Source organism: Panicum virgatum, chromosome 8K (assembly GCF_016808335.1).
Source record: "Panicum virgatum strain AP13 chromosome 8K, P.virgatum_v5, whole genome shotgun sequence".
Taxonomy (NCBI): domain Eukaryota; kingdom Viridiplantae; phylum Streptophyta; class Magnoliopsida; order Poales; family Poaceae; genus Panicum; species Panicum virgatum.
In genome coordinates this window covers 47,328,399-47,355,430 of record NC_053143.1, presented here as the reverse complement: position 1 = coordinate 47,355,430, position 27,032 = coordinate 47,328,399, and the positions used below count along the sequence as shown (strand labels likewise).

At 55.1% G+C, this 27,032-nt stretch overlaps 1 protein-coding gene across 1 annotated transcript; it reads right to left on the bottom strand.

Annotated features, from left to right (window-relative positions):
- Positions 1 to 20,700: 20,700 nt before the first annotated feature.
- Positions 20,701 to 23,781, bottom strand: LOC120645836. Its single transcript, XM_039922568.1, has 10 exons — positions 23,653 to 23,781; positions 22,914 to 23,572; positions 22,509 to 22,827; positions 22,183 to 22,397; positions 21,971 to 22,080; positions 21,743 to 21,888; positions 21,433 to 21,655; positions 21,263 to 21,363; positions 20,939 to 21,178; positions 20,701 to 20,736 (listed from the first exon to the last, which is right to left on the bottom strand). Exons 1-10 carry the CDS (start codon positions 23,779 to 23,781, stop codon positions 20,701 to 20,703), a joined length of 2,178 nt encoding a protein of 725 aa, XP_039778502.1.
- Between the last annotated feature and the right edge of the window lie 3,251 nt (positions 23,782 to 27,032).

Below are 27,032 nucleotides of genomic sequence, written 5' to 3'. Positions count from 1 at the left end.
TCTTTGTACTTGAAGCATATAGAAAATACAGTTAAAGAACCATTTAGTAACTGAATCTATGTTATAACTTGATTATGGACACTGCCAGAAAACGGCTCATTTGTCCCTGCACATTAGTACCGGTCGCACTTTGGTCCGGTACTAACGGATCAATTTAGTACCGGGCAGGACGCACAGTGCCCCTGGGAGCTGGTTAGTACCGGCTGAAACCTGAGCCGGCACTAAAAGACGCCACCGACACGAGCGGCGCAACGGCTAGCGACCATTTAGTACCGATTGGAGCCACGAGCCAGTACTAAATGGCACCGAGTTCATTTAGTACCGGTCGGAAGCTCTAGCCGGTACAAAACGTAGAGCTTTAGTACCGGCTAGAGCCATCAGCCGGTACTAAATGACGCCACCGACGCCGGGAGGTAACCATTTAATACCAGCTAGTGGCTCGAGCCGATACTAAATGACACCCAAAATATTTAGTACCGGGTAGAATCTACACCCGGTATAAAAAGTATCCTGTTAGTACCGGGTGGAGCCTCCACCTAGTACTAACATGACCACGCCAAAAAATCCGCTGGACGAGTGGCCAGCAGCATCCTTTTATCTGTTCATCCTCTCCCTTCTCACAATTCCCTTATCTCTTCTCTCTTTCTTTCTCCCTTCTCTCCTCTCCCGAGCGTAGGCGAGTGGCCCCTTGGGCGGCGAGCTCCTCCGGCGCGGTGCCCCTGGCCAGCCGCGACGACGCGCCCGGGCAGGCGCAGCCCGGCCACGACGGCGGACATGCGCGGGGGTGCGACCACGCCACGGCGACACTCGTGGGCAGGCGCGGCCCGACCACGGCGGTGGACACGCAAGCAGGCTGCGGCGGCGGGGACGTGCGCGGGCGCAGCGAGGCGGCGGCGGCGGCAGCACAAGACTGGGGCGGCGGGGATGTGCGCAGGTGCAGCGAGGCAGCGGCGGCAGCGCAAGACTGCGGCGGCGGGGATGTGCGCGGGCGCGGCGAGGCGGCGGCGCCGGCCCCTGAATCTATAGTTTTTTTCCGTTTTTAGATGTGTAGTTGAGTGTTGAATTTTTTACTATTTTTTATATATGTAGTTGAATGTTGAATTTTTTCTTGTTGAATCTCTCCCGTTATATATTTTTTCTTGTAATTTTTTAGTCTTTGTAGTCTTGGCTTGAATGTTGTAATCTAAGCGAAGCTTTTCCAGCTCTTCACTCCTTGCTTTGTGCTCTCAATTTTCTTCCCACCGCCGCTTGCTTCCTTTTTTTCTCTATTCTTGAAGAACAGAGCTGTTCTCGAAGAACAGAGCAGTTCTCGAAGAACAGAGTAAGCTGTCGGTGATAGAAAGAAAACAAGAGGAGAGAGAAAGGATGAGAAAGGGGAGAAGCAATTTAATTTTTTTGTGCGAAAATTTCTTTAGTACCGGTTGGTGTTTCTGACCGGTACTAAATGTATAATTTAGTACCGGTCAGTCTGACCGGTACTAAATGAAAGCGTATTTAGTACCAATCGGACGGTACTGGGCCGGGAACCAGTATTAACCGGGGGTTCCTGCCCGGTACTAATGGCTTGTTTTCTAACAGTGGGAGGAACTTTCTTACTTCCAACCATATTGCTTGCATGAGCAGCCATCTACCTTTGTGCCCTAATATCCATCATCACCTCATATCATTCTTGAGTTGCCAACTCTGCAAGCTCTGTAGCACTGTTGCTATTTTTCTGGTATAGATATCAGTGTGACCATACACTGAAATTTTTTATTCTGAGCATGTACAATTAATAGATAGGAATATAGCCATGGACAATGTAAAGAGAGACTTAAGCAATTGTTCAGATGCTCAGCCAGGGAGTGGAAGTGGTGATGCAAATCATAAATCAGATGGAAGTTCTACTCCGGCGAATAGCAATGACGGAGGCTAGCGAAAGAATACCAGTGTGAGTGGTGTTCCAATCTATTATCTTATTATTTGGCCAACAAACGGAGCCTTCACGTTCGCTCTCAAGGTCTAGAAATTTCCACGTTAATCGGAGAAAAATAGAAAAATAAAAATTACCTACCACTGTCATTACGATAAAAATTATCCTAAAATACCCCTGGGCCTAATTAAAAATCACCCACCAATGCCATTATAAAAAATTAAACATAAAATACCATTTAGCTATGTATCAGTTACAAATATATACTATTAATAAAAACTAAAGCTAACAACAATCAATCAAAATAAAATAAAAATAAGAATAATTATCTGCATAATATTATTAAAGCTCAACAAATCAAATTATTATTATAGGTGGATCATAGTTGAATTGTTTTAATCAACAATAAGATGTAATTTATGATAATGAACAAGATGATGTATGGTAAAAAAATAGTATAACCTTTAAGTAAGGATACAACGACATGCAAATTTTTGAATTTTCAATACTAGCCGCGCAAATGCGCGGGCTATACGACTAGTTATCTTATTATTTGGCCAACAAACGGAGCCTCCACGTTCGCTCTCAAGACCTAGAAATTCCCATGTTAATTAGAGAAAAATAGAAAAATAAAAATTACCCACCACTGCCAATACGATAAAAATTAGCCTAAAATACCCCTGGGCCTAATAAAAAATCACCCACCAATGCTATTATGAAAAATTAAACATAAAATGCCATTTAGCTATGTTTCAGGTACAAATATATACTATTAATAAAAACTAAAGCTAACAACAATCAATCAAAATAAAATGAAAATAAAAATAATTATCTGCATAATATTATTAAAGCTCAACAAATCAAATTGTTATTATAGGTGGATCATAGTTGAATTGTTTTAATCAACAATAAGACATAATTTACGATAATAAACAAAATGATGTATGGTAAAAAAAAATAGTATAACTTTTAAGTAAGGATACAACGATATGCAAATTTTTGAATTTTCAATACTAGTCGTGCAAATACGCGGGCTATACGCCTAGTTAGTAATGAAACAGGCAGTCTAGCATTGGCAAGGGAGAAAGAAGTTGGATCTCCCAGGAAGAACAATACAGCTGTAGCGTCTCCGTCTCCGGCTGTGAAAAATCTGGAACAGACAAGTAGTGGAATTGCAAGCTAGTGGATACATGTTAAATTTTGCAAGTGCACGATTGTGCACCAGACGCTTTGCGGTGGGAGGACGAGGGCGTGATGGCTGGGGAGCAGTGGGGATTAGGCAGGGAGCGCGTCAGCCGGCGGCGGCGCTCTCGCGCGGGGCATGGCGGCGCGGGCTGGCACGGCCATCGGCAGCGGGCGCGCGCCGACGGGTCGGCGAGGCGGCGGCGCTGGACACCAGCGGGGATCAGGCAGAGAGCCCGACGGCCGATGGAGGCGCTCCCGCGTGGGGCAGGACGGCGTGAGCACGCTAGGCAAGCGGCAGCGCGGGCCGGCACGGCGCATCGGCTGGTTGCGCGCGCCGACGGGGGCCGGCAGCGGTGGGCCTGGTGTGAGAGGATGGGTCTTTCGCCTGCCTGAGCTAATCTTCTGGCCGGGACTTCCCAAGCCTCCCGAAAGCTTTGGAAGTGCACGTATCCTCAGTGCCATGTTGAGCTACTTGATGACGTTAGATTCTAATCCAACGCTTGTGGTAATACTAGGCGACGTGGCCCAACCAAATGCCTTGGTTTGGTGCAAGAATCGTGTTTAGAGATTTCATATGCTCCATGCCCCTACAGAATTTTAGTTTGCATCAGCATCATGTGGCTTGAAAGTGGTCGGACAACCAGCAACATGTTAATTCATAATTATGATATCTCCAGTTTCTTGGGAAATCTGATAATAAAGATATAAAATTAGACAAGGTTATCATTTGCACCGTGTTCATGAAGAGTGTATTAAACTGCCAGGTAGTTTTGCTAGGTCCACTGGCCATTGGATGGTGAATGCGACATAGCATTTTGATCCGCAATGTGAACGCGACGTAGCATTTTTATTGTTTGCCATATTTTCCAATGGCTGAGCTCAAGGTGGAAGACGTCTTCTTCGCTGCAGTGGACGCCACCGTGGGGACTTGCCTCCGGTTGCCGTCCCCTGTTGGGGTCCTACTGGATGCTCTATGGGTATTCCGGTGGAGATACCGGGGGTTGCCGGTCACCGTGCTTTGTTCCTTGGTGTGCAGATTCTCGAGTGAAAGCCTAGCTTACGCCGTTGATGATGGTGCTACGGGTATCATTTTTCTTGTTGAAGGCGTTACCGTGAGAACCTCTCAATTTGCAGGGACAAATACAGAGGCACAAGACCGTCGACGATCCTCACATCAAGAGTTTCTATGAAGGCAGTTGATGATGTGAGAATTTTATTACGACATGAGGATCAAGGCAAGGTTGAAGGAAAGATTTGAAAGAAGAGTGAAGCTTAGTCTTTCGCTTTCTTTCTTATTTCTTCCTTTCTTATCTTTTGCGTTCCTCGGTTGGAAGTTTAGAGTCCAAGTACTCATGTAAGCTTCTGGCTTTTGTGGTCAGATGTATTCTTTTGTGGTCGTAGACATTCACCTGTCAATGTTCAAGACTGGGTTTTTTTCTCTTAATCTAAAAAAGAAGAAGTTATCCATCCATCTGATCTGAACAAAAAAAAGAGCTAATATTTTGTCAATTGGAGTTGTTTGATTGATTCAGGCCTCTTGGCCAAGGGGGTAAACTGGCCTAAATTCTAGCCAAGCTAGAATAAGCCCACGAACCAAACGGACTTTTACCATACCTAGAATAAGCCCATGAACCGAAAAAAGTAAAAGACCCTTACCATACCTGAACTTTGTGCCTTGGGCAACTGAAAACGAACTGAGGCTGCTCGTCGAAGCTTAGAAAAGTTGTCACCAGGTTGATGAATTCCCTTTTATTTCTTTTTTATTCGCAGCCTCGCGTGTCGTAGCTGTACGTATGTGGCCTCGGAGGGTGGCTGCCGGAGCGGTGGACGGCGACGACGGCGCAGGCACGAGCGCCGAGGGAGCTCGTCGACGTCGGTCCGGGCGGCAGCCGGGGAGAGAGAGCCTCGGGAGCAGGGAGCCGCCGGCCATCTGGAACTGCGTGTTAGTGCTCTGGAGTCTGCACGCCGGCGCGCGGCGTACGTCGAGGAGAGCGGGGGACACGGCCGCCGGTGCGGCGCGGCGCGAGCGGTGGCGAGGTCGGGCGAGACAGCTGACGCCTCCCGATTCGGCCGATGGGTGGATCCTGTTGATTGGGAAAACTCAATGACCCTCGTAGGGCCACAGTGATCTATTTATATAGATGTGACATCGTACAAGAATATGAGTCCTAGCTCCAACCGTCAGGGACTTAAAGATAAACAAGGGAGGCGCAGCTCCCGTATCCTATGAATATCCCTAACCAACTATAGGAGATAGAGTTTGTATCTAACACCCCCCCTCAATCTGGACGCCGTTCAACCAAGTTCAGATTGTTTCGGAGAAATGTGAAGACCGGAGCTGGGAGTGCTTTAGTCATGATATCTGCCAACTGGTCCTCGGAGGAAATAATTCGAACATCAAGCTGCTTCATGGCAACGCGTTCACGGACAAAGTGATAATCAACCTCCACATGCTTCATGCGCCGATGGAAGATAGGATTTGCAGTAAGATACTGGCACCAATGTTGTCACACCAAAGACTTGGAGGTTTATGCAAAGAAACCCCAAGTTCACGAAGCAGCACTTGAATCCAGATGATCTCTGCGGTTGCATCAGCAAGAGCTTTGTACTCCGCTTCTGTACTAGAGCGTGAGACGGTAGCTTGTTTCCGAGCACTCCAGGCAATAAGATTACCACCAAAGAATATGGCATACCCTCCTGTGCTTCGCCGGTCATCCATATTACCGGCCCAGTCGGCGTCTGAAAATGCACTGAGAAACATGGGGCCAGACTTGGTAAACCGAAGACCAAGATGTATAGTCTGCCGAAGGTAACGTAGAATTCGCTTAACCGCACTCCAATGGGCCGTAGTCGGAGCAGACATGTATTGGCACACCTTATTAACGGAGAATGAAATATCAGGGCGCGTCAACGACAAGTACTGGAGAGCACCGACTATACTCCGATATTTGGTAGCATCATCTGACGATAAACATTCACCTTGATTGAGACCAAGCTTATCAACCGGAAGCATGGGGGTAGGAACACTACTCGCAGAAAGCATATTTGTGCGTTCCAAGAGGTCATGAATATACTTTGGCTGCATAAGAGTGAGGCCATCAGAATCACGGCGTACCTCAATTCCCAAGAAGTAGCTCAGAGGCCCCAAGTCTTTCACGGCAAATTCAGACCTTAGCTGACCAAGCAACCGATCAGTGGCAGCAGTGGAGGAGCTGATGATTATGATGTCGTCGACATATATAAGAAAATAAATTTGAAGGCCTGCCTTATTGAAAAGGTAGAGCGAAATATCAGCCTTAGATGCCGAGAACCCCAATTGAACCAATTTGGTGCTGAGGCGAGCAAACCACGCTCTAGGGGCCTGCTTTAATCCATAAAGCGATTTGTCAAGCTTGCAAATATAATCCGGATGAACGGAATCCTCAAAACCAGGAGGCTGCTTCATGTAGACCTCTTCAGCAAGAAAGCCATGCAAGAATGCATTTTGTATATCAATTTGGCGGATCACCCATCCGCGTGAGACAGCCAGAGACAACAGAAGACGTATGGTAGTAGGCTTAACCACAGGACTGAACGTGGCATCATAATCAACACCGTACTGCTGTTTAAATCCCTTCGCAACCAGACGGGCCTTGTAACGATCAACAGAACCATCCGACTTTTGCTTAATTTTGAATACCCACTTACAATCGATTATATTGAGGCCCGGTCGAGAAGGAACAAGATGCCACGTCTTATTTCTCAGCAGAGCATCAAACTCATCAGACATAGCTTGGCGCCATAAAGGATCTTGAAGTGCAATCTTGTGAGAGGTGGGTTCTTGAGGAGATGAACGTACCACTGAGTATGTTACTGTACCATCTGTCCGCTTCTTTGGTTGTCGTATATTGTGGCGCAGGCGAGTGCCATATGGATGAGCGGGTACTGTAACATCCGTCGCTGTCTCAGTACTGAGAGAGGCTGGTTCAAGAGCCGCGGTAGCCGTAGCAGCAGCGTGATCGGTTGACGCCGGTCCTGACAGCCCCAAATCATCCGGCAGGAGCGTGTCCCCGGAAGACGCCAAAGCAGGCGCAGGCGTCGAGGTGGATCCGGGCAGACAGGCGTCAGAGGAGATCGGACCGGCCCCGGCAATGATCGGCACGGTAGTCAAGACAGATTCACTCGGTAGGGTTTCTGCACTCAGGGGGTTAGCAGACACAGAAGTACACATACGGTCAAAGTTCAAATTAACACTGCTGTTGTCCAAATGCAAACTACGCAGAGATGATGCAGGATTTGTAGAATGTTGGTAAAAAGGGAAGACATGTTCATCAAAGACAACATCCCTAGATACATATACACGGCCAGAGGATCGATCAAGGCACTTGTACCCTTTATGCAAGGAACTGTAGCCAAGAAAAACACACTCCGTAGAGCGAAAAGCGAGTTTATTTTTGTTATAAGCTCGCAAATGAGGCCAACAAGCACAGCCAAACACACGGAGCAAGGAGTAATTGGGTTTAGTGTGAAAAAGACGCTCAAGAGGACTGGAATTATCAATGACCCTTGTAGGCATGCGATTTATAAGATATGTGGCGGTAAGGAAAGCATCATCCCAAAATTTAAGAGGAACATGAGCATGGGCTAAGAGAGCAAGACCAGTCTCAACTATGTGGCGGTGCTTGCGTTCGGCAGACCCGTTCTGTTGATGTGTGTGTGGACAAGAAACATGATGGGTAATGCCAAGGGCACTAAAGAAGGTATTGTGCATTTTTCTGTATTCCCCTCCCCAATCAGATTGAACACGCTTTATAGTAGTATCAAGGAGACGCTCAATGTGAGTTTTAAATTGCATAAAAATGCGTGGTGCCTCAGATCGATCATGCATCAAATATATCCAGGAGAACTTAGAAAAGTCATCAATAAAACTGATATAGTATTTGTATCCACCGACGGAAGTAGGCGCAGGGCCCCACACATCAGAAAAGATAAGATCCAAAGGGGATGAAGAATGATGGACTGAAGAACTATATGGTAATTGATGACTTTTAGCAAGCTGACAAGCGTTACAAATAGAGGGAGTCGAATCCCTAGAGCATGGAATTTTATTCAAAACTAAAATAGATCTCACTATTTGAGGGGAGGGGTGTCCGAGCCTAGCATGCCATTGTGAGGAACTAATGGTACGAGTAGCAAGAGCATGCTTGAGGGGAGGAACATCCGTCGCCTTGATAGGATAAAGCCCCGATTCACATCGGCCTTCCAGGAGACTTTTCCGCGACTGGCGATCCTTAACAGAAAAATGCCAAGGATGATATTCAAAAAACACATCATTATCTCTAGAAAATTTATGAACAGAAAGAAGATTCTTGGCAATTTGAGGAACATGCAACACTTTACGTAATGCAAGAGGACGTGCAGCAGTATGAAGTGAACAATGACCAGTATGTTTAATAGGCAAACCTGTGCCATTACCAACTTGGACTTGATCATTGCCGTGATAACGTTCACGGACAGCCAGACGATCGAGGTCACTGGTGATGTGGTCGGTGGCGCCGGTGTCGGTGTACCAATCGGTGTCGACCTTTGAGGATGTAGATGCAAAGGCAGCCGAGGGAGGATCCTCGTTGTAGGCTTCATCCATCCTGTACCAGCAGCGTATCGCAGTATGGCCCACCTTGCCACAGATCTGGCATGTGGGTTTTGAGGATGGAGTGCTGCGACGATCAGAATTGGCACGAGGCAGAGCACCACCACGGCCACGATTTTGATTGGATCCACGTCCTCGATTCTGGTTGTTGCTGCGCCTGCGATTCTGATTGTTGTTGCCACGCCCCGCATAGTTTGCAGAAGAACCAACATTCAGCTGAAGAGCCGCCTGATGTTTTAATTGCCGGGCTTCAAAAGCGACGAGGTGCGCATATGCATCATCCAGCGTGACAGACGCCATGGTTGTCATTGCGGTGACATATGGATCATATTCAGAGGGCAACCCGGCAAGAAGATATGACAGAACTTCATCATCACGTAGGGCAGCATCTGCGGCCGCCATCTCAGACGCCAGGTTCTTGATCTTTCCAAAGTAATCTGCCGCCGAGAGGTCGCGCTTCTGCGCGGTGGCGAGTTCAACTCGTAGTTGAACTGTGCGAGCACGAGTAGATGAAGAGAACTTCTTCTGGAGGGAGTCCCAGACCTCCCTGGACGTCTTTGCGTCGATAACGTCTCGCAGGATCTCCTCAGACATGGAGGAGAGAAGGCCGCTGAGAAGCTGCTGATCGGCGAGGTACCATGCCGTGTATGCTGGGTTGAGGACGAGCTCCGCCCCGGCTGTCGTTGACGCCGGAATCATCTGGGCAGGAGCCACCGTAGAGCCATCAAGGTACCCGAAGAGATTGAAACTCCGGAGGTACGGAAGCAGTTGTGCGCGCCAGAGAAGGTAATTGGCCTTCGTAAGTTTGATGGTCACGGCGTGGTGAAGAGGGAGGGCAGCCATGACGGACGCAAGGGTGTTGATAGAGGTTATGGTGAGAGGGGAGGAGGAGGTTACTTCGCTCATGGATCGATTAAAGCCTTAGCTGTGATACCATGTTGATTGGGAAAACTCAATGACCCTCGTAGGGCCACAGTGATCTATTTATATAGATGTGACATCGTACAAGAATAGGAGTCCTAGCTCCAACCGTCAGGGACTTAAAGATAAACAAGGGAGGCGCAGCTCCCGTATCCTATGAATATCCCTAACCAACTATAGGAGATAGAGTTTGTATCTAACAGATCCGACGTCGGTCTCTGCAGGGGGCAAAGACGTCGGCGACCCCGCGCGCGGAGGAAGAGCTCGCCGCCGCCATCCTCGTGCGGCCGTGCCCGGCTGCCGGCCGGGCGCGCTTGGCCGGTGGCTGATGGCGTCCCGAACACCACCACCGCCACGACTATGTATCGCACGCTGCAAATTGGCGAACCATCGCCTGAAGAATCGAGCCGCGCTAACGGCCAGCGCGGGCTGGCATGCAGCAGCGGCCCACATGGGGGCGCGCGCACCAGCATAGCTGCTGGGCTAGGCACGCAGCGCCAGAACTATACATCGCGCGCGTGACAACAACTTCAGCCATCACCTGAAGAGAATATTTAGTGGGCCGCTGTATTAAATTAGCCCAACAACCTATTAAACCCTTAGGGTCTCTGCGCTCGTCACTCTTCAAATTCACTCCCTAAAAAGGATATTCTGTCCCAGTCATCAATATTCTGTTCCCTATATTCAGTTTCTCCGCACCCATCCACTCTCTATATCACTCTCTATACCAATTACCAGTAGCAGGACCCACTTGTCAGATTTTTTATTCGACCCCACGCGGACAGCACTCCCTCCCATTCTCTCCTCTCTCTCTTCTATCTCTCTCTCTCCCGCCGACGGCGAGCGGGGCGTGCCGCGGCACGGCGGCCGCGGCGGCGCGGACTCCCGGCGGCAGGCCTGGCGCGCGGCACGGCAGGGACGCCAGCTCGCTCCCACGGCGGGGGCCAGCGCACAGCACGGCCTCGCGGGCCCGCCCCTCCCCGGTGGCGCGCCGGATCCCCTGGCACGGCGGCGGCGGCCGGATCCGGGGGGGCCGGCAGCAGTGGCGGGCGGGCGTGCGCAGGGGGAGCCTTGCCGGGGGCGGCTCGCTGGGGCAGAGCGGGCTGGCGAGCAGAGCGCGCGGCTGCGGCTCCCGGCACTCAGTGACGCGCGCGGGGTGGCGGAGGCCGGCGCGCGGCACCCCGAGTAGGGCTACGCGGAGGCGACGCAGCGGCGAGATCCGGGCGTGGAGGCCGAGGCCCGAGCGGCGCGCGGGACGGCGGCGGACCTGCGGGATGGTGTCCCCGGGCTCGCGGAGCAGCAGCGAACCCGCGGGACGGAGGCGCCCGCGCCGTCAACCTCTTCGACGCCGGCCTTGGCGGGCCTTGCGGGCGCGTAGGTGGAGTGTCGCCGGCGGCCCCTCCTCCCTCTCCCTCCCACCCCTAGATCCGGCGGCGAGGCCTCCTCTGGATCTTGGAGGCGCGGCTCCGGGCCTCCCTGCTCGCCGGCCCTGCTCCGGCCACGGCGCATACTGGCGGAGGCGGCGGGCAGGGGCACGCCATGGCGCCTCCCTCGAGCTCGGGACAGCAGCACGGCGGCGAGCGCGTGGCGTGGCCCCGTCCCCGGCGGCGGCCTCCTCCTCTCTGTCCATGGTCGTGGTGGGCCTCGCGGTGGGGCCGGGGATTCGGCGGCGCCACCTCCCGAGCGCCCTCCCCGACGGCGGCCCCTCCTTCCTCCCCTTTCCTAGCCCGCCTCCCCGCGCCCCTCGAGCTCGACGCCATGGGCGAGCTTGACCTCTGCTACCGCGGCCCTCCTCCGACGTCGTGCCCCAGCGGGGCTACGGCAGTTGGGGACGGCCGCGGGAAGGACAATGGGGCCCGCGCACAGCAGTTTTGCGTCTCGGTCGTACGCGCGCTAGATATCTAGTGCGGGAAGCCGCCCGCAACGATACAGAGCAGCTTGGCGTGCCCCGCTGCGGGAGTTTTCTCTGTAAACCGGCTCTGTATGTTCTTTACAGAGCCGTTTACATACACCGCTGCGGAGAGCCTTACATGCATATCCGCACCACCCTTCTCTATTGACTGCAGCATGTCTGACAAGCCAACGTGTGATAAGCTCAATTAAATTTCAATACCCCATCATGCTGCACGCGCCGCTACGAAGTGAGTACTCTATCACATTATATGCTCTCCGATGGCATGCATGCAAAGCTGGTGCATTTTTTCTTTCTTCTCTTTCGGACTTTTTTCTTTCTGTTTTTTCTTCATGTTTCTTACTTTTCCCCCTATTTCTTTCCTTTCCTCTTTTTATATAGATTCTTTAACATTTTTTTACTATTTCCCTTCAAATTAATGCAATAAAATGAGACCACATATGAATATATTTATTTTCTTCTTTTGTTTATTTCTCGTCCTTTTCTTCACTTTCATATTTCTTTCCTTCTATTTTTATTTTTCTTTCTTTTTCCAATCCTTGATATCTATATATTTATTCTCTGTACGTAATGTTTATTTATATTTATAATTTACTTTTTTATAAGATATATTAATTACTTTTTAATTACATAATCATATGTTAAGAGACTTCTACTTACCTGTACTAATTACTATACTATAAACTGGTAGTTCATATTTAAGAGCGAGTCATGCTCAATGTATACTAATTTATTTGTACTGTACACTTATAAGTTAGGGTGTGAAATGTTTATTTTCTATATATGCTAACTTGTTTAGCATGTGTATGTATGAACTACGTTCATAAAAATAAATTTACATTATAGATGCAATATTCTTCATGTAAAATTATCTATCTGTGTGTAACTAATGTGTTCGTAATGATAAATTATTTGTTTGTTTTGTAAACTAAATTATTCGTTGTGACTGACTCAATTGTTCGTGATATGCATTTTTATTATTTATCATATACAATCAAATGTTCCTGATGTTTAATATTTTGTTCGTGTCGGGTACCATGATAAGGGGCACCCTAAACAGGGGACTAAAATCGCCCTAAAAACGCAAACACATGTAAGGCAATTAGGCCCACAAAGGCCTACAGCCTCCTTTCAATCTGGAAGAAAGGAAAGGACTCAAAGAAGCCCAATACGCGGCCCACGTACACAGTGCGGCCCGTCTAAGCCCCCTCGAACCCGCGGGACGATCTCCGCCTCGCTCGAGGGCTCCCCGCCGAGACCCTCGACCGCGCCCCGCATCTCCGCCTCGTTCGAGGGTAGCGAGCCTACCCTCGAGAGAGCAGATCGACTCCGCCTCGATTAAGGCCACCCCTCGACAGGAAGGACAAACGGCCCTTCCGCAGCATTCGGGTCGGACGGCATCAGGCAGCCACTCCGCGCAGTGGCTGTGACCGGAGTCCCGTCCGCCAACTCCGGTCACTGCTCCGCCATTCCGGACGCTGTGACGACACTGTGGGAACCTGCGACGCAGTGCAAGACGTACTCGGCACTGCTCCAGCCACTGTACTACCAACTCCCCGTACCTCCTTCAAACTTTCCCCTCCGCGGAGCCCTCGAACGGCATGGGCACGACCCTCGGAAGCAGCTCCGGCCTTGACCAGGACAAGACCCTGACCTGCAGGACTCTCAGAACGTCGCCACACCACGCCTGGAGGATGGTACCCCCTACAGCGACGACCACGCCGCCCGCTGGAGCTACAAGGACACCGGCGCGATCTCCGCAAGGCCAAGGACAACGCCCAGGATGACTGCCACGCCAGACGCCATACCCCGCAGTATACTTTCTACAGTGCTCGAGCACTGCACCCCCGTGATTCGGGGAGAAGACGACGACCTCCACGATCTCCTGTGCATGTACACCGCCCCTCCTAGTGTCTATAAAAGGAGGAGGCGGGCTCTATCTCAGGGGGGGATCCATCCGGTAACACACAACACTCAGCACTACTCACAGAGCACATACGCTCTTCTGACCCCCGATATTGGCACTCACCACAACCAACTCCTCCTCTAACAGAGACCTGGGAGCTTCCCTCCCTCTCTCACCTCGCTTGTGCCCCCTACTACAGGCACCCCCGGTGCAAGACAGTACAGTGCTCTCGCACACCCCTTTGCCGGACGTACAGCCCCATAGCCGAAACCAGGATAAACCCGTGCGTTATTGTGTTGCCTCTTGCATCAACCATCTGGGACGAGGAACACGTAGCATCATCACTAGTTGGGTCCAGACCGCCGGGTCAGGACACCGACAGTTGGCGCGCCAGGTAGGGGCCCGCTGCGTGACATTTCTCTTTTATTCCCATTTGATCTCCAGGGATGGCGAGCAGATCCAACCCATTTCCCATGGGCGCCTCGGATCCGCTCCCAGCGGGATACGTGATTTGGTTCGTGAGTCTTGAGTTCAAGGCAACCGGCAACGGTTACCTCATGGAGCTCCTCTCGCCCAGATGCAACCCCGACACTCCGACGTCACCAGCCCGGCGCAACAGGCACTCGGGCCAGCGCTCGCGACAAGCGCGCATGGAGCGGCGCAGGGCGGCACGCCTCAGCTCCCCTATGTGGGTAGAGGCTGGCATATCACGACTCAGCGTCGCGGCCGACGGAGCCACCACTTCGTCATCATGTGCTCCGGCGCCATCCGCGCCGGCACCACCATCGACTACAGCCCCAGTGCCTCCCAGGGAGGGCGCGACTGCGCCATTGCCCTTTCCCTTCGGGATGTGCAACGCTGCCACCTACGTCTCTTCATCCAGCACCAACTTCACCGAATACGAGGATCTGTCGGGTCACCACCTCCTCTCGATCCGCAGCCCCATCGCGTCATCTCCTGACGACTCCTACCCCGAGACGGCGGGCTCGATCGCCGACGACATCAACTTCTTCATGCACAACATCATGGCCAAGGAGGCCAAGGACTACTCCGGGGTCCGAGACCTCGATGCTTTCTGATCGTTCCAGCTTGCGACGGCTTACTGCCTCACCTGCTCCGAGGACTCCAGCGAGAGGGATTACAATCCCACTCGGGAGTGCTTCATGGCCGAGCTCGCAGATGGACAGATCGACAACGCTCCGGACGATGATGGGAACGGCGGGGCAGACGCGCAGGCAAACCAAGCGGTGGTTCCTGTCGCGACCCCTTCTTCTTCGACAAGCTCGGCGGTGCGGCCGGCACAGCTGGCGCAACTCAAGGAGCTTCAAGCCAAGCTCAACGAGCAGCGTCGGCAAAAACAAGAGCTGCGCACCGCACTCAAGCAGCAGCGCACCGCGCATGGCGCGCGTGCCCAGGCGGCGGGCCGCGCTGCCCGGGAGCGGATCCTAGCCGACGACAACGTCGACAAACCTCCGGAGCTGAAGACGGCCAGCGAGAAACTCGTCGCTGCGGCCTACCTACTCCAAACAATGCCCGAGCCATCTATGACTCCGGGTCGCAACCTGCGCTACGAGGCACAGGTGCTCATCGAGCAGGCTGCTACGCAGCAGGCCGAGAGCTCTGCGTCTCGCATGCGCTCGACAATCCCGAAGACCGGAGGTGCAGCACACCAGGGCCGCGAGGCCTCGGCGCACTCTCCCCCGGAAGGAAAGGGCAAGGCAGCCGCAGCAGAAGGGGCAAAGGCACCCTCGGTGCACGACCGCATCGGAAGGACTCCTGCAAGGGAGCGACTCCACAACACGTGCGGACACGCCGGAGACGGCGACGCCCGCAGCATCATCAATGGCAAGAACTACACCCCTCAACGGGGTGGCCGCTTCGACCCCGAGCAGGACAGGGGCGAGTCACCGGAGCCCCTGGGCACCCGTGTGTTCAGCCAGGAGATTCGTACCGCTCCCTTTCCCCCGCGCTTTCGATAGCCCACCACCCTCGTCAAGTACTCGGGCAAGACCGATCCCGTAGTCTAGCTCAACGACTACCGCCTAGCATGCCAGCTGGGCGGTGCGACGGACGACGCGGTCATCATCCGCAACCTCCCCCTTCACCTCGCTGGTGTCACGCGAACGTGGCTCGAGCACTTGCCCGTGGACCAGATCCATGACTGGGCCGACCTAGTCAAGATCTTCGTGGGCAACTTCCAGGGCACTTACGTATGCCCTGTGAACTCCTGGGACCTCAAAGGGTGTCGGCAGAAGCCCAATGAGTCCCTGTGCGACTACGTGCGGCACTTCTCCAAACAATGCACCGAGCTCCCCAGTGTCACCCACGTCGAGGTCATCAACGCCTTCCTCGAAGGCACAACATGCAGGAACCTGGTGCACGAGCTTGCGCGAAGCCGTCCCACCAGTACCAACGAGCTGTTCGATGTCGCCACCAACTACACCGCCGGCGAGGAGGCAGTTGGTGCCATCTTTGACGACAAGGCGAACAAGCGCAAGGAAGATGCGCCCGCGGAGGGCAGTAGCGTCAAGACCAACGCCGACGCCAAGAAGCAAAAGTGGGGGAAGAAAGGGAAGAAGCCGGCCCCACCAAACCAGCGCGGACCGGGACAGGCAGAGGACTCCGATGAGGCCTTCGTCGCTGCCCCGGACCTCAAAGGACCTCGAGGCCCCCCTCGAGGCGGTGGCGGCCTGTTCGACGATATGCTCTAGAAGTTGTACCCTTACCACAAGGGCTTGGTCAACCACACCCTCGAGCAGTGCGAGATGCTCCGGAAGTACTACAACCGCGTCGCGTATCGCGACGAGGACAAGAAGAAGGTTGCTGGCGACAAAGGTGGAGACGACGAGTTCCCCCTGGTGGAGAACGCCTTCTTCATCTTCGGAGGGCCGACGACGAACATGACCTCTCGGCAGCGCAAGCATGAGCGCCGGGAAGTCTTCTCCGTCACCAAGGCCACGTCATCCTACCTCGACTGGTCGGAGGACACCATTTCCTTCGGCCGCGAGGACCACCCCGACTACATCCCGCACCCGGGACGGTATCCACTTGTTGTCGACCCCATCATCGGCAACACCCGCTTCTCCAAGGTGCTCATGGACGGAGGTAGCAGCCTCAACATCATGTACGCCCACACCTTGGAGCTCATGGGGATCGGTTTGGACAAGCTCCGCCCCAGCAAGTCGCCGTTTCATGGGTTGCGCCGGGGAAGCGAGTCCAACCCCTCGGCCAGATTGACCTACCCATCTGCTTTGGCACGGCAGCCAACTTCCGCAAGGAAGTGCTCACTTTCGAGGTGGTGGGGTTTCGGGGAGCCTACCACGCCATCCTTGGCCATCCCTGCTACGCCAAGTTCATGGCCATCCCCAACTACACCTACCTCAAGCTAAAGATGCGGGCCCAAGGGGTGTCATCACCGTCGGCTTCTCGTTCGAGCATGCCTACAAGTGCGACGTCGAGTGCGTCAAGCACGCGGAGGCCCAAAGCGGAGGACGAGGCCCTCGCAGCCACCCTCGACAAGATGGCAAGCGAGGCCTTGGACTCCACGCACCGGCACGCGGGCAGCTTCGAACCCGCCGAGGGTATCAAGAAGGTGCCCCTCGACCCGAATCACCCCGACGACAAGGCGTTGCAGGTCAGCGCCACCCTCGACAGCAAATAGGAAGTGATGCTCATCGACTTTCTCCGCGCCAACGCAGACATCTTTGCATGGAGCCCCTCGGACATACCTGGCATACCGAGGGAGGTCACCGAGCACTCCCTTGACATCCGACCCAACTCCAAGCCGGTGAAGCAGCGCCTGCGACGCTTCGACGAGCTCAAGCGCCGGGCGATCGGTGAGGAGCTGCACAAACTTCTGGCAGCCGGATTCATCAAGGAGGTATTCCATCCCGAGTGGCTAGCTAATCCTGTATTAGTGAAGAAAAAGAATGGAAGTTGGAGGATGTGCGTATACTACACTAGTTTAAATAAAGCATGTCCGAAGATTCCCTTTCCTTTGCCGCGTATTGATCAAATCGTTGATTCAACTTCGGGATGTGAACTTTTATCCTTTCTTGATGCCTATTCTGGTTACCACCAAATCAAGATGAGAGAGTCCGACCAGCTCGCGACCTCTTTTATCACACCTTTCGGCATGTACTGCTATGTCACGATGCCTTTTGGCCTCAGAAACGCCGGAGCTACATACCAGCGGTGTATGCTTCGCGTATTCGGGGACCATATTGGGCGGAACGTAGAGGCATATGTCGACGACATCATCATAAAATCCAGGAAGGCGGACGACCTGGTCGCCGATCTCAGGATCGCATTTGATTGCCTAAGGGCCAAAGGGGTAAAACTCAACCCGGAAAAATGCGTTTTCGGGGTCCCTCGAGGCATGCTCTTGGGCTTCATTGCCTCCCAGCGGGGCATTGAACCCAACCCTGAGAAAGTCTCGGCCATCACTCGGATGGGACCGATCCGAGACCTAAAGGGGGTACAGAGGGTCATGGGAAGCCTAGCGTCCCTCAGCCAATTCATCTCGCGTCTTGGCAAGAAAGGCTTGCCCCTGTATCGACTCATGAGGAGAACTGAGCGCTTCACATGGACCCCTGAGGCTCAAGAAGCCCTCGACAGGCTGAAGGCATCGCTCAGTCATGCCCCCATTTTCACACCACCCATAGACGGCGAGCCCCTCGACCTGTACGTAGCTGCGACGACCCAAGTGGTTAGCGCGGTGATCGTTGTCGAAAGACAAGAGGAGGGCCATGCTCTGCCTGTCCAACGACCGGTGTACTACATCAGCGAAGTGTTGTCCGAAACCAAGACTCGCTATCCGCAGATCCAGAAGCTGCTATACGCGGTGGTTTTGGCTTGGCACAAGCTGCGCCACTACTTCGAGGCCCATCCCGTCACCGTGGTCTCGTCTTTCTCTCTGGGAGAGATAGTCCGCAACAGGGAAGCCGAGGGTAGAATTGCCAAGTGGTCCATGGAGCTGATGGGAGAAACTCTCACCTACGCCCCTCGCAAGGCGATCAAGTCCCAAATCTTGGCCGACTTCGGCACTGAGTGGATGGACACTCAGCTGCCCCCGCCGCAAATCCAAGCTGAATGCTGGACCATGTACTTCGACGGGTCGGAAATGAAAACCGGCGCCGGCGCCGGCCTCCTCTTCATCTCACCCCTCGGAGAGCACATGCGCTACGTAATTCGCCTACACTTCCCTACGTCCAACAACATGGCAGAGTACGAAGCCCTCCTTAGTGGCCTCCGCATCGCCATCGAACTCGGCGTCAAGCGCCTCGATGTACGCGGTGACTCTCAAATCGTCATCGACCAAGTGATGAAGGAGTCTAGCTGTCATTACCCGAAAATGGAAGCATACTGCAACGCAGTACACCACCTCGAAGACAAGTTCGACGGCCTAGAACGCAACCATGTTCTGCGCAAGTACAACGAGGATGCCGATGAATTAGCCAAGATCACGTCAGGGCAGACCACCGTCCCCCCCAAATATCTTTGCTCGCGACATCGCCAAGCCCTCCGTCGATTTCAAGGATCCGGCGAAACCGGGCCCCTCGAACACCGAGCCCCCCAGCGGGAACCCCTCGGCGGATGAGGCCGAGCCCATGGACACTGACTTCGAGACCTCCTCCATGGACGAGGCTGAAGCAATGGAGATCGACGAGGCTCCACTTTCGCAAGACTGGCGTGACCAGTACCTCGACTGGATCAACCGAGGGGTGCTACCCTCGGACCTAGGCGAGCCAAGTCTTTCGTCGTGATCGATAGAGAGCTGTACAAGCGCAGTCCCTCGGGCGTCTTGCAACGCTGCATCCACGCTGGCATCTGCGGTTACCACGCCGCACCGCGTACCCTCGTGGGTAACGCGTTTCGACAAGGCTTTTACTGGCCCACCGCGGTCGTCGACGCCACCGACGTCGTGCGGACCTGCGAGGGTTGCCAGTTCTACGCTTGAAAGATGCACCTCCTGGCCCATGCTCAGCAGACCATCCCCATCACATGGCCGTTTGCAGTGTGGGGATTGGACCTCGTCGGCCCACTGTAGAAGGCGCCCGGAGGCTTCACCCACTTGTTGGTGGCAATCGACAAATTCTCCAAGTGGATCGAGGCTCGACCCATCGGCAAGATCAAGTCTGAGCAAGCTGTTCTGTTCTTTACTGACATCGTCTTCAGGTTCGGGGTCCCGAATTCGATCATCACCGACAACGGCTCCCAGTTCACGGGCAAGAAATTCTTGGCGTTTTGCGATAGCTACCACATACGCGTGGACTGGTCGGCTGTGGCGCACCCACAGACGAATGGGCAAGTGGAACGTGCCAATGGCATGATCCTCCAAGGCCTCAAGCCAAGGATCTTCAAAAAGCTGAACAAGTTTGGCCGGAGGTGGCTCACGGAGCTACCCTCGGTTATTTGGATCCTGAGGACGACCCCAAGCAGAGCCACGGGCTTTACCCCGTTCTTCCTCATCTATGGCGCCAAGGCCATGCTCCCCACAGAATTGGAGTACGGGTCACTGAGGCTCAAGGCCTATCAAGAGCAGCAAAACTAGCAAGCCCGCGAGGACTCGCTGGGCCAAGTGGACGAGGCTCGAGACGTGGCGCTCCTACACTTTGCGCGTTATCAGCAGTCCCTGCGAAGGTATCAAGCGCAGAGAGTTCGGCGCCGAGACCTCAACAAAGGGGACTTGGTGCTGAGGCTTCGACAGGACAACAGGGGCCGTCACAAGATCTCACCACCATGGGAAGGCCCATATATCATCGCTGAGGTGCTCAAGCCCGGCACGTACAAGCTGGCGAACAAAAACGGCGAAGTCTTCACCAATGCTTGGAACATACAGCAGCTACGTCGCTTCTATCCTTAGAGTTCCAAGCTATTTGTACATCGCTTGTACTCGTATTTGAAATTTCCCGAAGCAATAAAGGAGTATGCTTTACTTGTTTATTTTTGGGAACTTTTCGAACCCTCGGGGGCTCGGATACGCACGAACACTGAGGTACGCTCGGCTTTACCCTCGGCAAAGCCAAGCCTCCCTCGGGGGCTACTACGGGGGGAACCCCCGAACGTCCCCAAAAATCGCCAACATTTTTTCGAAAAATTTCCGTATCTAAGTTTCTCGTGTACTTAGAAAGCTAGACGCAAGGCGCAAACGACTAAGGAACGGGATCGGCCGAGCCGCGGGACCACCTACGCCTCCGAGATACGGCATCCCCACTCACCTCCCTACGCCTAAGTCATTTGTGAATGCGAACTTCCTCGCTGAAAGCTATCTAAGACGCATACGAGAACACGGAAGTTAAGTAGGAAAAGGCGAAGGCTCGAACGCACAAGGCCTCGATGGGCCACACTGTCTATTTACAATAACGAATTACTTAATCCAGAAGTACAACTATGACAAAGTACTAACTTATTACATGGCCTCCGAGGTCCAGACTTCCTACAGGTTATCCCCCCTCCTTGCGGGTCTTCAACGGCATCGAATTCAGCTATCGGGGGGATGTCAGCCTCAAGCTTCCTGGCTAGGACAGTGGCGAACTCCTCGGCGGCGGCGGTGGCGTCATCCATGATGGACGATGCAGCATCTGTATCGGCGTCGGTTGGGATGACGTACCCCAACGACACCCTCTGAAGGTCCATAATGTAGTGCGTCGAGGCCACGGCGAGGGCTCGCAGGACACCAAGGTGGAAAGTTCTCTTGGCGTGCTCGGCGATCTGGCCACCTAGCGCTCGTAGGCGGCTGACCACCGAGCTACCAGACACGGCACCGTCCCCCTCGAGCTCCTGGCACACGCTCACGGCGGTCCGCTCTAGTTCAGTGTATTCAACCTGTGCCGCCATGAGCGCAGTGTTGACAGCCTCCTTCACCGAAGTCTCATCCGCCACTTTTTGCCTCTGCTCTGATCAGAGGAACCAATATAAGTTGCGATAAACTCAGATGAAACGACAATGAAATTTTGAACACTCACCCGCAATATTTTTCGGCGCCTCTTCCTGCTGGACCCGGGCGACCCCTTCGAGCGAGGACAAGGAGTCCTCCTTCTCCTTGAGGGTGGCCTCCGCTTTTCGGATGGCCACCTTCTTTTCCTCGAGGGCTCTGCCCTTCTCCTCGAGGGTCCCGGTCAGCGTAGCGACGGTCGCCTTCTCGTGCTGGAGCTCGGCCTCCTTCTGCTCGAGCGTCGTCCTAACACGCTGCAGCTCGGCAGTCTGCACCTCGGCCTCCTGAGCCTTCTGCTCTGCCGCGGCCCTCTGGACATCGCGTTCGCCGGCGGTTCGCGCCAGGTCCTCCTCTAGCGCCCGCTGGCGCGCCCCCAGGTCTGTCATCTTGGTGTTGGTGTCGATGTTCTGAAGCACCAAGTCGGCGTTGTGCTGCCCGAGCCAGTGCATCTGAGAGTACAGCCGGGTCAGCTCGATTCCCTCAGCCGCTGCAAATAGAAGAGCGTGAGTGAAACGCACAAAATCAAGACCAAATACGAACGATTCCCGGGAGGGAGCCACCTACCTGACTGATCTGGAGGTCCGTCGTCCGGTGAAGCCCTAGGGCGCGGTCGAGGTGGTCCTGAATCTGAGAGCTGACCTCGAACTGCGCTTTCCAGACCGCTTCTTCCTCCTGCTCGCTGCGAAGAAATTCCAAGGGGACCCCGGAGTGGATAATCGCCCCATGATGGGGCCCCTCGGACGTCCCCGCGCTAAGTACCTCCTCGGAGGCCGACGCGAACTCGGCAATCCGGTCGGCGGCGTAGGCCGCAGCAGCAGGGTTGATGTCCCTCGAGTCCCCGAACTCATCGCTGCTCAGCGGCAACTCCACCACCGGCTCCACGTTCTCCGGCGCCGTTTGCGCCGTCGCCGCTGCAACAACAACCTCGTCCCCGGCCCTTGCGGGCTTCGGGACGCAGGTTTCCTCCACTGCCGGCGCCCTTGGCGCCGACTCCTCCTCCGTGACACCCTCGACCCCAGCCCTCGGGGGCTCAGGGGCTCGGGTCTCCTCCTCTCTTTGGCCAGCGGGGCGCTCCGGTGCGTCCCCACCAGCTCCTCCTCCTGCGACCGGATGGGCGACGCTATCCGCGTCGCCCCAACCGGCCTCGATTTCGATGTTCAGTCGGGTGGCATCATCCGCGCCGCCCCGGCTGACCTCCTCCTTGGCGTCGGCTCCAGCGGCTGTTACAATGCCGCTCTGGCCGGCGTCACCCCCACTCTCTAGGGCCCCCCGAGCCATCGCCTCTCGGAGCTTTTCGGCCCCTGCCTCTAAGGCCGGGTCCACTCCGATCGGGGGCTGCGGCGCCGTGTGCGACGTTGCGTGCGCCCCGGTCTTGAGGGTCTTGGTCGGCGCAAGCTGGGCCGCATCCCTGGCGATGGCCCTGGAGCTGGGTAATCGGGGAAGAAACCCTGAAGTCAGAAGGATTGGAGGGTCGAGTAAACGAATGCAAAGGATAAAATCAAGATCGCTTACCCTGACCGGGCGCTCATGCAACGCTTGCCCGTGCCGCTCCTCCGGGCCTGCGGCACGCTGACACCTCTCGATGACTGGCCCAAGGGCGCCACCCTCGGGTCGGCCCGGAGCCCCGAGGCTGTCTGCGCGGGCGTCTCCGCACTCACTGCGGATCCTCCACTGCCCATTGACACCGCGGGTGCGGGTGTCCTCCTACCCGTCGCTAGTGGCGGCGACCTCTGCCCCGTCACGGGCGTGGACGATCTCCTGCCCGCTACCGGCGTGGGCGCCCCCCGTTCTGTCCTCACGGGGGGCGGCTCCATCAGTGATCCCGATGTGAGCCTCGCCTCACCCAGCGTCACCGTCACCTCCTCGCCGCCAGCCCCTCGATAGACCGGCGGGGAGCCCGCGCCCGTCGCCGCCTCGTCGTCATCCGAGAAATTGAGCTCCACGTCCGAGGAGTCCTCCTCCTCGGTGGACTCGGGCGTGGCGGGCCGAGGCTTTCCCTCCGCGTGTGCAATCTTGCACTCCTTCTCATGCTTTTCCTTCCTCGTCCTCTTCCTGGCGGCGACCTCCTCTGCTGCATCTTTCTTCTTCTTCACCGCCTCTCTGTGCAGGTGGTTGATTTCGCGTTCCTCCGGGACCGGGGGCTTCGAGGTGTAGCCCTTGTGGCTCACCCCCTGCAAACGCGACCAAGTCAGGATCAAGGAGTGGGGAGAGGAGTAGCACAAATCGACAATGAATTGAAACTTGAACTCACCACAGAAAGGTACCCCGTCTCGGGGCGCATCTTGATCTCCCAGAGATCGTCTGGGTTGACGGGGAACTCCGCCACCGCATTCTTCGCCCTCTGGGCAACGACGTCACGAGGGAGCGGCACGTTCGACATCCTTGAGCCCGCGTACGGGGCCTCAGGGGTGAGGTCAAAAATTGGCAGTTCCTCTCCGTGAGAGGAATCACCCTCTGCCCGTGAAAGTTTGTGATGACGGCCGCTGCAGTCAGCCCCTTCCTCGCCAGACGCTGCAATGCGTTGGTGAGCACCTCGAGCCTGGCCTGATGCGGTGGGGGCGATACCCCCTAGTTCCACTTCTCCGGCCTCTCCCGGAGCACCTTGTTGGTGAAGGCCGGGACCCGGTTGCCAAAGTTGCGCAGATAGAACCACCCTCAGGTCCACCCGGCGTTGTTCGTCATCATCTTGTTGGGGATGTACAAATCCGTTCGGGTTGGGCGCAAGTGGAGCATCAGACCGCCGGCGCGGGCGAACCTCTTCGGCTGGCCCCGCACGTTCTCGATATAGAGCTCGCCGCGGAACAAGTGGATCCATAGATCCCAATGCGCCTTGATCCCAAGATACCCCTCGCAGACGTTGATGAAGACCGCCGCCTGCGAGATGGAGTTGGGGCTGAAGTTGTGCAGCTCCACTCCGTAGTATTCGCACAGCGCCTGCATGAATCTGCCGACGGGAACACTGAATCCCCGCTCGTGGAGCCGCACGAGGCTCACGACGTATCCGTCGGGGGGATTCGGCTCGGTCTCCTCCGGCCGCGGGGGAATCCACGCCGGCCGCTCCGAGTTGTTGTTCATCGGAAGCAGCCTGTCGGCGACCAACTGCTCCAAGACTGCCCGCGGTGGCGGTGGATTTCCCCCACGGCAACGGCTCCTCGGTCCTCGCCATCGCTTCAAGTTGGACGGAGAACACGAAAGGCTAGCTCAAGCAATGGCTAAGGTGTACTCTTCACTCTCTCCTTCTTCTTCCTCCTCTCGCTCTCGGCTCTGTGCTCTGGATGCAGGGGAGGTGGAGAAGGCAGGGGAGACGAGAGCAAAAGGCCAGGTAAGCCCAAACAATCTCCCCTTCCTCGCTTTTATCTATCAAGACGGGCGGATTCGCCGCCTCGGCCCGAATCCACCGCATTGAATGCGGTAGATTTTGCTGTCGCCGACACCTGGGCCCCACAACCGCGGAGTCCCCCACGCGCGCACTTGGCAATAATTACGGCGCGATAACCGACGGGCGCAGCGCCACTGTAGCATTGTTCCATCCGTCAGCCGCCGCCCACGCCTCTTCGCCTACCCGAGGCAGCCGCCTGAAAAGGCGTGCCCCGCACCGCGCTACACGTATTGGGCCATGTAGCCCCCGACTAGAGGGAGACTCGCGTGCACAACCGGCGACTCCGCGCCGTTCTAGCAAACTATTATAGAATATTCCCCCGGGGATTCCTTACCGTCGAAGGAAATCGATCTCGAGGCCATACTGATCAGGGGTTCGAAGCCTAGCCCGTCGAGGGTTCGACAGGCGCCCCAGATCACCAGAGTCAGGGACTGCATGGATGTGCCGTACAAGCTACCCTCGAACGCGGAGTTCGAGACATCCTACGCAGTGTTCAAGGACGGTCGAGGGTGCCTAGCAGGGGGATCCCATCGAGGGAGAGCATCGAGCCCACAGACCCTATCGAATGGGTCCGAGCCCCGCCTAGTGAACCTTTGCGAGCGCTTTATGTGACGTGTCCACCGACCACGAGCCAACCCTTATTGAATGGGGCACGGACGTCCACTTGAACCACCTGATAATAGCTCACCGAAACAGCCATAGCTCGCGGCATGGGCATGGGTAGCATGGTGAGCTTCACCCCTTCTCCCTGCTGAAGGGCGATGAGGGTCGTAATAAAAGTTGAGGATCCCCTGAACACCTTCACGCAGGCCAGGGCTCGGGGGCTCCTCGCACACCGCGGCTCAGGCTGCACCCTCGAATGGATCGACAACCGTCGATTGTGAAGTTCCACATGTTTAACCAAAACCCCACTCTTAACTCGCGTCCGCCAGATGGTTAGACAAGACCCCGAGTCGCTGCGCCAGCACGAAAAACGCCGAGGCCGGCTGAAAGGAACGCCGATGCCGGCTGAAAAGGAAGCTGAGCAGTCTTCCCAGTAAAGCTACCAAGCAGGGTGACGTTTATAGCCCTTGGACGAGTGCAAACACTCCCCCAAGGCCTCGGGGGCTACACCCGCGGGTGCGCTGACGCGCCCCCACGGAGGAAACTTCACACATTCGAGGATCAAAATCCTCTACAGGCCTGCTCAAACGCCCTCAGCAGCACGACGGCGACATGCCCAGCGGCGGCACCATGGTGCTCGAGGCGACTATGATCTGCATAGGCAACTCGGAGTGGCCACCTCACTACTTCTCCTGCGATGAACCCCGATCCCGGATCAGACTCCTCTAACAATGCTCTCTGGAGCACCGTTACGCCCCCGCCGGGCAAACCAAGACCACCGCGGTCAGTACCGGAGTCACACCCTCGAAGGGTTAAGCCTCTGCAGGGCTGATGCTCACCTTTACACCCTCGGTCATCCTCTCTGCGAAGAAGTAGGAGATTTCATTGCTCTTTGCAAACAAAAATTACAAAGAGTTACCGGCTCGAAGTCGTCGAAAAGTACAAACGCATTGCCACCTGTGTGGCAATTTTCCCTGTCTTGGGGAAGAGCGAGCGCCGATGAAGAGCACCGAGTCCTTGGCCGACATCACGACCAGGCTGCTCGGAATTGCGAGGAGTAGCCACTAGAACGCACGGGTCCGGCGGGATGCCCTTCTCGCAAGCTTTCTTCTAGCTTCTCCTCCACCGAAGACCTTGTGGGGGGTCAAGCTGGCGGACATCACCCTCTACGCCACCTCCCCGAGAGCGACATTGTCGCCAAGAGGGACGGTGCGAAGAACGGCCGCCAAACCTGGTGTCGACGCCATGGTCGGGCATCTCAACGCCCCCTCAGGCTGAGGGACATCGCAGAAGCAGGACCCCACAGGCCCAATGTTCTTCTGCTAATTCCACTGAAGCTAAGGGACGGTGAGCACGCCCTCTCCAGCTTTCCCCCGCCGCTCGCAAACATTCTTCTAGCATCAAAGTCTAAAGAAGCCAGGCCACCCCGTCCGGGGGTCGGCCGTGAAAGGCAAATGGACACATTACGAGACTTAGGCGAAGCTAGAAGTAAGATCAGGGAAGTTGGAGAGGAAAAGGAGTCCCACGACCCCCTATTTATAGCCGTGTCGGGCGCCAAGCTTTAAGCCTGTCGCAGGGAGAAGGCTTGGACCGCCCGTGACGGTGCGGCACCCCACGAACGAAAGATGCCCTCGGTTACCATGCCGAGA

Bases quoted from the DNA above. Each gene is read 5' to 3' on its own strand.
- LOC120645836 (XM_039922568.1), bottom strand. From the start codon at position 23,781: ATGTCGAACGTGCCGCTCCCTCGTGACGTCGTTGCCCAGAGGGCGAAG. The intron at 21,364-21,432 runs GTGAGTGTTCAA...TCCTCTGATCAG, and splicing joins GGCGCCGAAAAATATTGCGG to AGCAGAGGCAAAAAGTGGCG. The intron at 21,179-21,262 runs GTGAGCGTGTGC...CTAGGTGGCCAG, and splicing joins CTGAACTAGAGCGGACCGCC to ATCGCCGAGCACGCCAAGAG.